The sequence below is a fragment of the Xiphophorus couchianus genome, chromosome 22 (genome assembly GCF_001444195.1).
Source record: "Xiphophorus couchianus chromosome 22, X_couchianus-1.0, whole genome shotgun sequence".
In the NCBI taxonomy this organism is placed as follows: Eukaryota; Metazoa; Chordata; class Actinopteri; order Cyprinodontiformes; family Poeciliidae; genus Xiphophorus; species Xiphophorus couchianus.
Window position 1 is genome coordinate 18,572,123 of NC_040249.1, and position 14,166 is coordinate 18,586,288.

The window sequence follows — 14,166 nt, forward strand, 5'->3', positions numbered from 1 at the left end:
AAAATGGCAAAATTATTAAACTACTGGAATTATAAAATGATATTCAGCTTCATTTGTCAGTAGCTTAATTTTCAGTATTTACTTTGCACAACAAATTTATCTTCTATAGAGCTGATATGATATAATAAAAATGTTTGGTGCAATGACTTTCTAAAATACTAATAACTTTAACTATTTATTTATTATATTTGATTGCTCCTGTCACTCCCTGAAACTATCCCTCCCTGGGCAGAGAGCCATGTTGACCAAATAAAAATCAGCCACTGCTTAGTGGATTCTTAACAATATAGTTTAACAACAATATAATTGGTTATATCATTTTTGATTTACTTTGATACGTTTTATTTAACTCATTCTTGTCTCAACACAAAGAGTCTTAAAAATAAAATATTATAGAAAAGTTTTAGACTTTGCAAAATGCAAAAACCTTTATAGTCGATCGTGTTGCAGGTTTCTTTCTTTCTTTTTGCTATTTGAAGTAATCTTGTGAAGCATATATCCTACTGCAGTGACAGAGTGAACTGAGTAATCATTTTAGGTTTTCACAGTGCAGATAATCCCTCTGAAGGTCTTAAATGATTATTCTAATACTGATTGTATTCAATGTTTTCTGAAAAATGTGACAAATTCGAGCTGTTGTGTGTAAGAAAAAAGCTATTCTACCATTACTGGACCTGTTGCAAACTTCACATACTGTATAACCAAAGAATCCCTAAAATCACAATTGTGCTTTCATAAGCGAACTTATTGGTTATTTGAAGCAAAGTAAATCTCTTAGTCAACAAAACAAGAGTGCAGAGGCTAGACTCTATAATTGCATGTCCTTCAACAAAAGTGTGTAAAATTGAGTTATTCATGCAGGTTCTGAGTAGGAAATCACTTCCAGCCCGATTTATCCAGGGTCTGGTTGAATGTTTGGACCTAAATAAAGCTCCTTAGAGGAGAACGTCACAGAGAAAAGTCTTCATAGATTAATATTTAAAACTATAGGAGCCGCTGATTGTTTGGAGATGTAATTTAAAAGTCAAACAGTTTTTCTTTTCTTCTTTTCTTTCTTAATGACGCTTCACATCCCTGCAGAGCCGACTCCCACGTCCAGTCCGGCGGGTTATTATTAGGAATCGTTAAACTAAATATAACTGGCTTCGGTCGGCTGTCATCGCGTCACAATAAGTGAGATTATCTCGGAGTTTTCTCTGAGAGGTGTCGGGTTTGGTTTGAGGGGGCTATAAAAGGAGGGGCGGCAGCAAGTGGCTGGCACTCATCACCCAGAGACCGCGGAGGTTTGAGATGCGAAGAGGCTGCAGGTTTGACCCTCAAACAGCTGTCTGCTTGCATCCGCATGAAAAGTTAAGTTTTTTTTTTCCTTTCTAAGGAAGACTAAACATCTTGGATGCGCTGCACCTTCAGGTCTTAATCGCCACAATGGCTCTTTGGTGTAACGCCTGCAAAAGTCCCGTCAGCTCTCCGTGCACATCCCACCATCCGCCCGGAGATCAGCGCCGCTCCGCCTGCAGGAGGTTCAGGTCAGTTCTTCTTTTCTGATCGGTGCTCAAACGGGGGTGCGTGTGCCTCTGGTGGTACAGGTTACATTACAGGTTAATTGAATGCTGCGGTAGTTGATTCTTTAATTGACTGGAACTGAATCATTTAACCAAACGGTGACCTTTTATAACACATTTTCGTGTTACAATCACAAATATAGTTATATTTCAACTTCATCCCCTCAGAGCATTGCTGGTTCAGCTCTCATATAACCTTCTTCGACCCGTTTGCTGCGTCTCCCAGCACGTTTTGTGGCAATATAAGCAGGATTTCTTCTGTTTTTCTTCCAACAGTGGCTTTCTTCTTGCCACTCCTACATAAAGATTTATGAATCAAACAAGTAGTAGCTGTCAACAGATTCTTCCACCTGAGCTCTTGGTCTCTGTTGCACCTCTAGAGTGACCATAGGCTTTCTGACTAATGTGTTTACCTCTCAGTAGGTCTTTTAACCTATCAGTACTCTAGGGGTCAGATGTGTTAAATTGTGTTTTATTTAGTGGTATCAAAGAAAAGGGGGTTGAATATGCAGTTTTTATTGAATGGTTTGTAAAAACCCAACTTCAATCCATTTACTTCTTGTTGTCTAGCAGTTGAGTAATTATTCTCTCATTTTTTTGACCAATGTCTTGCAATTCTGTGACTTTTCCTCATATTGAAAATTGTCTCTTTATAATCAGATGCCATCCTGTTTGTGAGCCAGGTGCATTTAACTCTTATTTTGGTTTGAAAGGCTTCTGCACAGTCTAAGCTGGTTTCTAGTAAATGAAAGAAGAAGAACAAAGAGGTGAAATAATTGGAACAATTTAAATTTCCATTTGCACACCTTCCCAGTTTTCCTGTATGTTTGCTGGTTGGGATTAATGCATTTTATTGTTATGACATTTTATAGGCTTTTGAGACACAAGGTGGAGATGATGCGCTCAAAACTAATCCAATAATGTATCCCTTTTTTTAATTACTAAGCCCTATTTATAAACTGAATTTAATATTAATATCTGATCAGGAGTTTGATTGTGATCATGCTTGGATACAGAGTGATCTCACTCTCCTTTTGTGGCACTTTCTGTGTGGTGTGACGTGGGGTGCTCCCGCTCCAAGGACGCCCACTGTATAAGGCAATGAAGGGAGAATGAGGAGCCCGGCCGCCCCTCCTTCTCTGTGTGCGTGACGCCCACTCCCGGAGCCCCGGCAGCTATAAAAACCCAAGGCTCTTTGAGGATGGACCCAGACAGACTGATCATGCAGACTAAGTGCACGGAGAGCCCTCATCGCTCTACTCAGCCTCTCCTGCCAGCCGTTTCCATAGGAACTCTTCATATTCAAAGTGGGCTGTAGCTCAGATGAGGCCAAATCTGTTTTGTTTTGAAGTGAACAGAATGAAACCAGATTAGTTTTTTGACAATTTTTCTAGATTTTTAGGTCACAGCTCTCACACCAGCAATCATGGTCTCCCACAGGTCCACCAAAGGAGCCTCCAAAGCCCGGAGAGACCACATCAACCATGAAATCAGGAATATGCGCTCTCTGCTCCCCATCAGCCAGGAGGACCAGGAGCGCCTGTCGTACCTTCACTCCATGGCTGCCATCTGCACCTACATCCGCAAATCTGTACTCTTCCAGGGTGAGTTCTTCAAACTTATCTCAAGTTAAATTTACCCTGTTACTTTTACTTGTGTAACTTTGGGGAGAAAAGAGGTACTTTTAGGAGTATTTTTACTACGCTGTACATTTTACTTGTTCTTGAGTGAGTTTATTAAGTATTGATGCTCTTACTTGAGGGAAATTTCTGAACGAGTAACTTCACTGAAGGAAAAACAAGCTTGTTTTGACAACAAAAGTCACCAGACACACACCTGCAGTTTTTGATAAAAGTTTAATACTTTTTTTAATGAAAGAAATTAATTTGTAAAAACGTTTCTTTTGCTGGATGTTGTTATTTTGTAATTCTGCTATTTATATGAATGGAGTACATGGAGTACTCAGTACTTTAGTAACCAAATAAGTTTTTACTTTTTACTTTTACTTGATTCGAAATGATGTAGTGCTACTCTTAATTCAGCATATTTTTTTCAACACCAAATTTAGATTTACACTGCCTTACAGAGAGGATTATGAAGCTCAGTTTAAAAGTGTTATATGAACAACATCAAAAACATGGCAGCTGTGACAATCTGCAGAGACAGAGGTGGTGAAACAAAGACTGAACTCGTCCTTTCATGCTGCAGGGCTCCCGGCTGGGGAACAGTCCCAGAGCGCTCTGCAGTACGAGGCCTTCCTGGACGCTCTTCACGGATTCGTCCTCGTCACCACCGCTCAAGGCAGACTGGTTTATGTGTCGGAAAATGTGGCTGAATACCTCGGCCTGTCTATGGTGAGCGTTCAAGCCCCACATTTTTACTGTTTTGCTTCTTTATAGACTTTAATGTTAATGTAACCCTGTGTTGCTTTTCCAGGTAGATGTTCTACAAGGAGACACAATCTATGACTTAGTGGAACAATCTGATGTGGATATTATTCGCTCCAACCTCAACATGGAAAGCAACTTATTTTCAGGTAACAATAAATTCCTTTAGTTATAGGTTGAAGCTTAAAAGTAAACCAAATTCTTCTGCAATCAGACTATACTGTCCACATTTATTGGGAACCCTGACTAAGATGAATATATCTTGTTTTGCAGCAATTCTAAAGAAAAGACATTCATTTTGAGTAAAGTTTTTGCACAAATAGAAGTAAAAAATGTGTAGTTGTAGAGCCAGAAAACCCAAACATGACCAACTTCAGTTTATAACTTCACCAGATTTTCTTATTTGACAAGACTTCAAATAAAACTCCAATAAGTTCTCAGGGCCTTTGGAAGAGAGACAGGCACACAGCATCTCACCTGGAGTGTTTTTCTGTTGAAATGCTTAATCTCAAGTCTCCTCTGATGGAAACCAAGTGCCAGATTAAATCTCAGTACAGAGCTTTGTTGAGCAGAAAACGCTGTTTTTCTGCCTGGCATGTAAGCAGTGTCTAGCGGTTGTTATGGAGACTTGTTTACGCTGCAGTGAGCGGTGGAGATTTCCTTCACCTTTCCTGCAACCCCAACAAGATAAATGCCAGTTCTGGTTCTGCCTTGTGGCTAATATGGGCCTTTGTTTAATGTCTTATTTATAAGCAACATAAATTCATGGATTATTAATTGGAAGTTCCTAGAAACTCCAGTCAACCTAAAGAAGTAAACTGTGGGTGCTTTTATTGTGGTTGTAAAGTTTCAGCATTTATAAAGACTAAATTTCCATTTTGCTTTATTCTTCTCAGAGAGGAGCTTCGTGTGTTGCATGCTGGCCTCCAAGGCCTTTAAGCTCCAGTTTGGAAGTTGCTGCTCCATGCTGGTCAGAGGAGGCTTCCAGTTCTTCCCTCAGCCCTCGTCTGCAGCCGCGCCCACCGTCCAGCCTTTGTTTGTGGCCCTCTGCACCCCCACGGTGAATCGCCTGACCGGCGCCGACTCTCACTTCTGCCGCAGCTTCAGCAGCACCCACAGGCTGGACATGAGCTTCACTCAGCTCTCAGACAGGTAAACACAAACTCCACAGCTTAGGCTATGTTCACACAGCAGGTCTTCATGCGTTATTCTGATTTTTTTTGCTGAAATATAATGTTTTTTACATGGTCAGGGAGCTAAGTAAACCCTGCCGCAGTCAGACTTATGCGAACGGTTTTCGTCTCCTAACGTTGAGATCACACAGCATTGCACTGTTTACAGAAGTAATATTACATGGAGTTGTTTATGGATCGATTTTTATAGTTTATTCAGCAATGGAGCCGACAGTATCATCACAAGGTCATAAGAAAATTAAAGAATCCAATAAAAACAAAACACAATTAATAGCAATGGCTTTTGTGGAGTATTGACTGTAATTACTGTATGGATGTTTGTGTGTTTGTTTTGATGTAATCAGAGCCAGGAGTAGCCAAAATAATTTTCAGCCATTGTTTGCATCCATATTTAGCACCTCTTCCTTTTTCTGGTGCAAAATTACGACACGTCCCACATCAGTGACATAAAAGCCAGATAATCGGCAAGACCGTTCAGACTGAAGACACTTTGAAAACACATTTGGACATGGCATAAATCAGATTTTTTGGGAGAAAAGATCGTAATTGGGCTGTTCAAACTGTGGTGAAAAAGCCATTTGTAGGTCATTTTTGGACAAAGCAGTGGATTTACATCACATTTTCCTGTTGTGTTTTCATATCTTTAGGCAAGGATCGCCATCTGTGGTTTCTGATTGTTATTTATTTTTATTTTTTTAGTGTTATATACTATTTGGGGTATTCAAGGGAGGAAATGATCAACCGATCATGGTACAGCCTCTTGCATCCTGAAGATCTGCCATTGGCTGCAACTTCTCATAAAAGTTTAAGTAAGTATTTTTTTATATTTTTAAAGCTAGCGGCCAGGTTTTTATTGGTGAATAACTTGTTTCTATCCTTTATAATAAGCGTAATTGCCTTTTTCTCCAGTGCAGGCAGAAGAGGGCTTCCAGGTGGAGATGATCCTGAGGCTCCAGAGCACAGATCTGTCATGGACCTGGATCTATATCCGAGCTAACAAGGACCCAGAGTTCCAGAGCATCAGCTGTATTAACTACATCATCAGGTGTGATGAGGCTCTCAGGCAACCCCGAACTGACAGCGTTTCACTTTTAAAAGTCTCTTAACACATCTTTTTTAATCTCACAGCGAAACTGAGGCCAAATTTCTGCAGAAGAAAATCAGCAGCGCTGCCTTCAAGCCACCGTCTGTGCCAAATTACCTCTACTTTGCTCCAGAAGTGCCTCAGAGTCGGAGCGTCAGCGCTAAATGTTTTAAAAGGCGGAGGATGTGTGGCAGCCAAAGTGAGGAACTTGGAACCAGAACAAGAACGGAGTCTGAGGAAGACATTTACTGTGCGTTTTGCCCGTCCTCCCAGGATAACGGCTCCCCGGTTCCCCTGGGTGAGAGCCCCGTGCTGTTCACCCCTCCCTACAGTCCAGCCTCGTCCAGCTCCACTCTGCAGCCGGAGGAGCTGAACTCTGACCTCCTGATGGATGTTCATGCATGTGAAGATCAGCTGCCAACCTCTCCTGACGCCTCTCCCTCTTACTACTCCTACCAGGACACGAGACTCGCTTGTCTCCAATCACCTGCTGACTCTTTACTCACGACCTCTGACCAAGTCTTTGAACACAGAGACTTTGACCTGTTCACCGGCAGCTCCCCGCATTCCTCCTCGTCCTCATCTTCATCTCCAAACTATGACTTCCAGGCTTGTCCGGCTGACGCTCGATTGGTGCCAGACTGTTTCTTCGTGTCGGAAACATGCGAGGGCCAAGGGGAGAGCGCGTCCCTGCATCCGGACGACTTCAACCTTCTGGACGATCCACAAGGGGGCAGTCTGGTTCAGCTTCATCAGGTGCCCCAACAAGAACTTCTCATCCATTCCAGCATTCTGACTCCCACCCAGTCTCCGGTGACTGCAGAGCTGGACCTCTATGACGAGAGGGAGCAGGCGGCCATCAGCATCCTGGCCCAGCAGATCTCCTCTCTTGCCAGCACCTTCAATCTGCACCGCAGCCTGAATCCTCTACAAAACGCGACGCCGGCAGGCAACACTGACTGGCTCCAAGGCTCCCCTATTCCTTCAGCCCTTCTCCCAAAGCAGGAGCAGGTTTATGATGACTGCACATTGGACAGCATCCTCAAAGACTTGAACGTAGTCTCTAGGAAAAGTAGTCCGTCCAGTCCTGACGTGGTTTCCTGCAGCTACCAGCAGGGCCTCATTTCAGGGGAGCCGGTCAGCTCAGGTGACTTCACCATATATCCCTTCAATGTGCAGCTGGGAAACCAAGGCAGAAACACTGGGTTGCATCAACTCAACCACTACATGCAGAGGAGCCTCCAGCAAGGTAAGCTTTACTAAAGCATACAATATTTTGCTGAGAAGAAAAATATTTACCCCCTTACAGATTTCTATTTTGTCAAATCAAATAGATTTTCCAAATTACCATTTTGAGGTGATGACTTAATTTACTAAGGGAAAAAAATTATCCAAAACAACCTGACCTTACATGGAAATATTGCTGCCCCTTAAACCAAAAAAATGGCTGTTGAGAAATTTTGAATCACTCTGTATTGAGAATTGATAGCTGTGTTTCAATTACAAATGTGGGCAAAACTTTGTCAATATTCCACTAATGTGAAAAACCCCCCCCACAATTATGCAACTGCTGTGTTCCCATTAAATAAGAAACACATTTAAAATCAAGCGTGAATAAGTTTGTTCACACAATAAGTCATTAAAAAACACTGCGTCATCATCCGCCTTCCACTTCCTGTCGTCTTCTTTATCTTTTCCGTCAGTAGTAACATCCGGTGATTGATCACAGGTTTTTTATACAAATAAACTGTTTCCATTGAACTCATTAAAGCTTTCTAGAAATAATTTTGACAGACCAACAATTCCTGGTTCACCACTATTCCATGTTTTCTCCATTTTCGGCTCTCATAAAGCCTTATAAAAAAATGTCTGCAACATTTTCCGCACCAGGCCTACATTATATTGTCTGAATTATTTCTTGATTGTACAAGTCCAGCAGTGAAACCAAACCAAAACAATGCTTTTTCACATAAAGTCTGTCTGGTTTAGATTTTATCGTAATAAACAAAATTATCATGTGATGTTTACCAATGTCTGATATTAAAATTCAGATAATATGAAACATCTAGGTGCAACAAAAAAAAGCAAAAAAACATCTGTAAGAGGGTAAATATCAGCTATGTATATCCAGAACTAATTTCCACTCTCTGTACTGTTTGTCTCCCTGCAGATGGACTTGCTGAGGAAAACTTGTACTAAAATAAGTCTGTGACTTACTGTGCTAACACCCGTATGACATATTGTCAGGGCAACCCTCCTACGATGGATTCAAAGAGAAAAATGGACGTCAGCGCTTAGATGCTGTTTACTTTACCAAAATAAGCCGAGATGAATTGTCCTGTTCTGTCAGCTCTGTCGTAACTCCTCCAAGCACTGCTGTCGGGTGTGTTTTATGTTTTGCTGATGTCTTTTATTCTTAGAAAAAGTAAAGGTACTTTGTAATAATACTACTGACAGGAGTTACACACTGAAATCGAGGTGTATTTTTCATTTAATACTAAGTGACCACAGTTTACTATTGAGCACTTTATCAAAGTCACCGACTGAAGAATTTCATAACAGAGGAGATAAAAACTGGTACCTTGATTTAACCAGGATACGCTTTAACACATTAATCATCCCTTATAGTAAAGAACCAGCTATTGTTTCTTTCCAGGTGCCTTAAAACTGGTTATAAAGATGTAGTTTGTTAGACTGATGTTTGCCGATTTGATGCAAAAGTGACTTAATGTTTTCATGCTTAATGCAGGTAAACCAGCAGCAGCAGAACAGATATGATTGTAAATGCAGCTTCTACCTCAGTGGAAAAGCTCGACACATTCCAAGTTTGTATTTATTCTGTTTTACCTTCTTCTATTTAACTACAGTTTAATGTTTATTCTGTGTACATCTTTTTTCTCCCATGATACTAGATCCCTGTATGTTTCTCTGTTCAGAGATATAAATAAATCATATGGAAAACACATTGATATTTTTTCTCTCTTGTTTTCATGAAATTTAATCAATAAACCTTGTAAAACATGATGAAATCTAACATTTAACTTCAAAACAACAGTGCTAATCCAATAGGAATTTTAGCAAGAGTAAAACCAATATGTTCACAAAAAAGCTTCAGTTGGTAGAATTTTGTGGCTAAGAAATCCCGACTTACACACAATTAACAAGAAAACAATAAAAGTGTTCACTGTGAGTTATGTAAAAATATTCATCCTCCTTTAATCCTTCCTTTGGTCTCTGCTGATTCCTGTGGGAGCAGCACATGTTGTCTCTCCAGCTGTTAAAGTCTGCAGTAGGTTCACCAACGAGTTTTTAACTTTTATTTATGTTCAGTTTTATGCTGGTGGGTTTGTCAGAAAAACAATGAAGCAGCAAAACAAAAGCTGGGGAGAAATTATCTCAGTTTTTTGGATTTACATGAGTAGTTTTTTTTACACTCATCATCAGCATGAACTGACTTTTAATAGGTTATTCAAAGAACAATTTCAGCGTTAACTGATGACACAACTACAATAATTTTCAAAAACAAGTATTGAGTGCACAAGCTTTAATTTATCATGGATTTTCTCAATTTCATGCAGGCTCAAATATACACATGATACACTCAGAATAATATTTGAATGAATGTCTCTTAGGAAGCTGCACCTCAACCAAACTATTTTTTTAAATCACTAGCAAGTTTCTGGCAATTCTGGCTGAACATTTGACCAATGATTTTAACAGACTTGGCAGCAGTGAATCTTTATTTATGTTTATTTAGATTGGATAGGTCAGGGCCATGCAAAGGTTTAATGCTAATAATGAAGTGGCTGATATGAAGTTGAATATTAATTCTTCATTATGCTCATTCACGTTACATAATGAGGCTATACTACTAGCAGCAAAACAGGAATACAAAATGATGCTACTGCCAACATGCATAATAGTATGCACTATATCCTTTGGTTACAAAACCACAAGCTGATGCCTCCAAACGTTTTTGTTCACGGTCACAAAGTAGTTCCATCTTTGTTTTTTCTGACCACAAACAAAGACCACAAGGAAATAAAAGAAAGACTTAAGGAGACAATATTTAGATAATGGAATCTGGAAATAAAATAACTTTTTCTCACTTTTCTTCTTCCATAATTATCCAGTCCCAGAAATGTCAAATTCTAGTCTTCTTTTTTAGACTGTGAGGAAACCCAGAACGCTTTCTCTGGATAGACAGGATCGGATTGGTATGGCTCCTCCGTCTCGGATAGATATTTACATCTTCTAGCTGGTCACATAAACTGTTCACAGAGAGATCAATCCAAGGTTGACCACATCTGGAAAAATCAATGCATGCCTGGATGAATATTTAGATAAGTGACCCGACTGAACGCTGAGGCGAGTGATAGATTGCTGCAGGCTGCAATGAGATGCAGCACCGCAGGAACACCTGGTTCATATGCATGAATGCAGAGCAAAAAGCCTCGTAGACGTGCTGAAGGTCAAAACCACCACCAGATGGCGCAATAGCTCCAACTGGCTCTCGGTCAGACACTACATGACAATAACATAATTCAAACGAGGCTGAAATGAAGCGCATTCTGTGTTTGTGTGTGTGTGTGTGTGTGTGTGTGTGTGTGTGTGTGTGTGTGTGTGTGTGTCCGTTCATAGGAAGGAGTCCAGATGCCTATAGTTATCCATGGAGACCTAATTAGAAGTGATGTCTCTTGAAGGGTACAATGGCATATAAAGTTCCTAACAAGTTCCCACATCTGCTGTGTTTCAGTCTTCCTGCTTCTGTCAGCGTTACCTGCAACAATAATGATTTCCCACAGGCACAGTTTCACTGAGGTTGTGTCCACACCAAGCGAAAAAAAAAAGAAGAAAAAAAAGTCACCTTTGCATTCCAGTGACTCTCAATTCAGCCTTTCTTAACAGAGTTTGGCTGTATTACACTGTATATCAGAAACCGCAGGCTGATGGTTTAATGGATTGCTCAGTTACATATGAGGCCCTCTTATCTCGCTTATGTTAAAGTGGGCTGATGTGAGATTGTGGTAACAACCCAACATCTCACAAGAGAGGAGACGCATGAGAAAATGAAAGCGTTTGGGTCCTGCTGTGATTCATATCTGGGATCTGAAAATGGTGTTGAGGTTGCACAGCTGACAAAAGAGAAACAGAGGAAAAACTGTCATCTGCCCTACTTCAATAGCCCCTAAAATGCTTTCTGAGGTGGATAGCTGGAGGGCGGATGCTGAGAGAAAAGTGCATCAGCGCAGCTCAGACTGAAAAGCTCACAAGTGAGATTCTTTCCAGGGTTTTAACAACTTTTAGTAGGCTAAATTTATGACTTTCTAGGATTAATTTGGACCAAGGGTTGGAATATATACATAAAGTTTTATTCAGTAATTCAATTCACACTGCAAAAATGCTAAATCTTTTTGCAAATACTTTTACTTACTGTAGTTTCTAGTGCAAATATCTTTACACATTTAAAATGAGACAAAACTAACTTCCATGTAAATTTGCAGCAAGATATAGGAGCTTGTTTTAAGTCAATAATTATTTTATACTGATGATAAAATACTGGTGCCATTAGCAGATTATATCACTTACTGTATAACAAGACATTTTCCTCATGTTATAAGCAAAATAATCTGCCAATGAAAATAGGATTTTTCCATTAATATTAAAGAATTATTAACTTAAAACAAACTCCTATGTCTTGCTGAAAAGTTACTTACAAATTAGTTTTGTCATATTTTACGTGTTTTGTGATATTTTGACTGGAAACTAAGCCCAAAATAGTTAGTAAGATTTTATGTTTTTGCAGTTCAACCTGTATTATATTGCTCCATTAGCATTACACATAGTGACATGTTACATGACTATGTATCTGTGAATGTCACTACAGCTTACACTAATCAAGAATCTTCATGTCCATTGTACTGTGCAGTATACACACTCTTTACTTAGCCGGCACTCCTCTTGCATAAATAGCTGCATCAGATAAGCTGCATCAGAGGTATAAAGGAAGTTCAGGTTTCTATAATATCAGGCTGGTGTCTTTCATCTTTCTCTTTGCAACAGTCCAGATATTCTCTGTGAGGTTTAGGCCAGGTAGCTAATCATGCACAGTGATAGCACTGTCATTGAAGAAGGTATGGGTAGTCAAGAATGGCTTAATACAACGAATGTGACAGTCCTGAATACTTCTGTATGGGAGGCTTATGATGCCCTGACTTCTGCTGCAGTCTAGGTTCAATTAATGGTTTTTTATGCCCTGGGTTAAGACCTAAAACTGGGCTGACTAAATTTAAGGATGCTTAGGACCCTGCAGGAACCCTGTTTTCTTCCTTTCTGCCCTCCACAAGCAGCACGGTTTTCATATCTCACCCTCACCAGCGATCTCCTTACAAATGATTACCTCATTTACTCGCAAAGAAAAAAAAAAGGACTCTCCAAATTGAAACTGCTTGATTTCATACAACAGAGCCTCAGGTGGCGCCGCTGCAGCTTCGTTTATTTAGCGCCTTTATGCTTTCATTGTTGCCGCAGCCTGGCACGAGGCCTCCTCTGAAAGCTTATCTTAGGGTGTGCATTTATTTTCAGATTGATGAATACGTGGATGAAACCCATTCAGCTAAGGATGTGATTTGTCTCCTGTGCTCTGGGATTGTTTGGCAGATGGAAACTGCTTCACAGTCTGATAGCAGTCAAGGTCACAGGAAGGATGACCCGGGCAGCGTTTGCATGTTAACCCCAACCTTGCGTCTGATTCCTTGTGTTGTATGAGAGAATCCTCCACAGTGTGTGAACTGTTTTCTCTCGGTCTCTGCATGAAAACAACCTGCTATCGCTCTGCTTGCGTCACATTTCCATGTGCACAGCCTCGCTGTTGCTCCAGTTTTCAAGGGAGACACATCACCTTATGGTGGTGGTTCAGTCTGCATGCTCTGACACTGTAATTGGGTTAAACAAAAAGCCCCCAAAATAGACTGCAGCCTGCTCCTCCAGTTGCTTTGCCTGAAAACACAGCTCTGATTCAGCACTGGATCCAAGACACAAGCCTCAACACATCCAGATGATATTCACAAGAGAAAGGCCAGCCATCCAGGGAGGAGAATACAAATGGCAGCCATACAGAGCAGCCTTCTTGCATCTGAATGTTTGATTTATTTTGATGCCGGTCTATCGTTGGGAGTACTTATGGCAAAGCACCTGTCCTCCCATGAGATGTAAGCATCCCCACAGTGGATGGGACTTCATAAACATGTTATCTTTTGTTAGAAGAAATTATTGTTCACCGAGTCAAGAATGCATGCCAAGATGTTGTATTGTGCATTACAACAATCCCAAGCAGGGTTTCATGGGTTTACGCTTAACTTCTTTGTTGTGCAGAACCAACAGTCCTGGGTTTTAGTGAGAGAACATCTCAGAGAGTATTGTTTATTTACTTCCACACACTCACCCTCCAGCATTCAAAGAATGGGTGCTCATGCTTGTGTGTTATTCTCTGCAGTATCCAGTTAGATTTTCCAGACTCTCGCTAATGTGAGTATTTAAAGAAAGTCCTGAAAATGGAGACAGCTGCTGGTTGTTCTTTAAGTATGCACCATTCATACATACCAAGCACGTATATAGGGCATGCATCATTAACATGTTCATCGCTCCGATTCTGCAAAACCCTGAGGGTCAACACAAGTAAACAAGAAGGAGTGTTTCTAATGCAGCGCTCAGGGGATTGGAAATGTATTCAGAAAGTTGATTAATTATGTGAGATGTAATTAGGACTTTAAAATAGGTAAATTAATTCATCAATTATTGGAATAAAAGAAAAAAAATGGTTTTCAAAAGGAAAGCAAGCAAGGCATACAATAAAATTAGCATCAATACATACTGCTAAAAAGTTTCGGAGCGGCAAACTTGTCAAAAATGTAACATCATATAACAGGGTGATTATTAAA

General features: G+C 40.3%; 1 protein-coding gene across 1 annotated transcript; it reads left to right on the plus strand.

Annotated features, from left to right (window-relative positions):
* Positions 1–423: 423 nt before the first annotated feature.
* npas4l (neuronal PAS domain protein 4 like) lies at positions 424–9,191 on the plus strand. Its single transcript, XM_028005974.1, has 9 exons — positions 424–1,526; positions 3,003–3,166; positions 3,771–3,916; positions 3,999–4,098; positions 4,846–5,101; positions 5,842–5,951; positions 6,052–6,187; positions 6,271–7,475; positions 8,397–9,191. Exons 1-9 carry the CDS (start codon positions 1,426–1,428, stop codon positions 8,423–8,425), a joined length of 2,247 nt encoding a protein of 748 aa, XP_027861775.1. The 5' UTR covers positions 424–1,425; the 3' UTR covers positions 8,426–9,191.
* Positions 9,192–14,166: the final 4,975 nt, after the last annotated feature.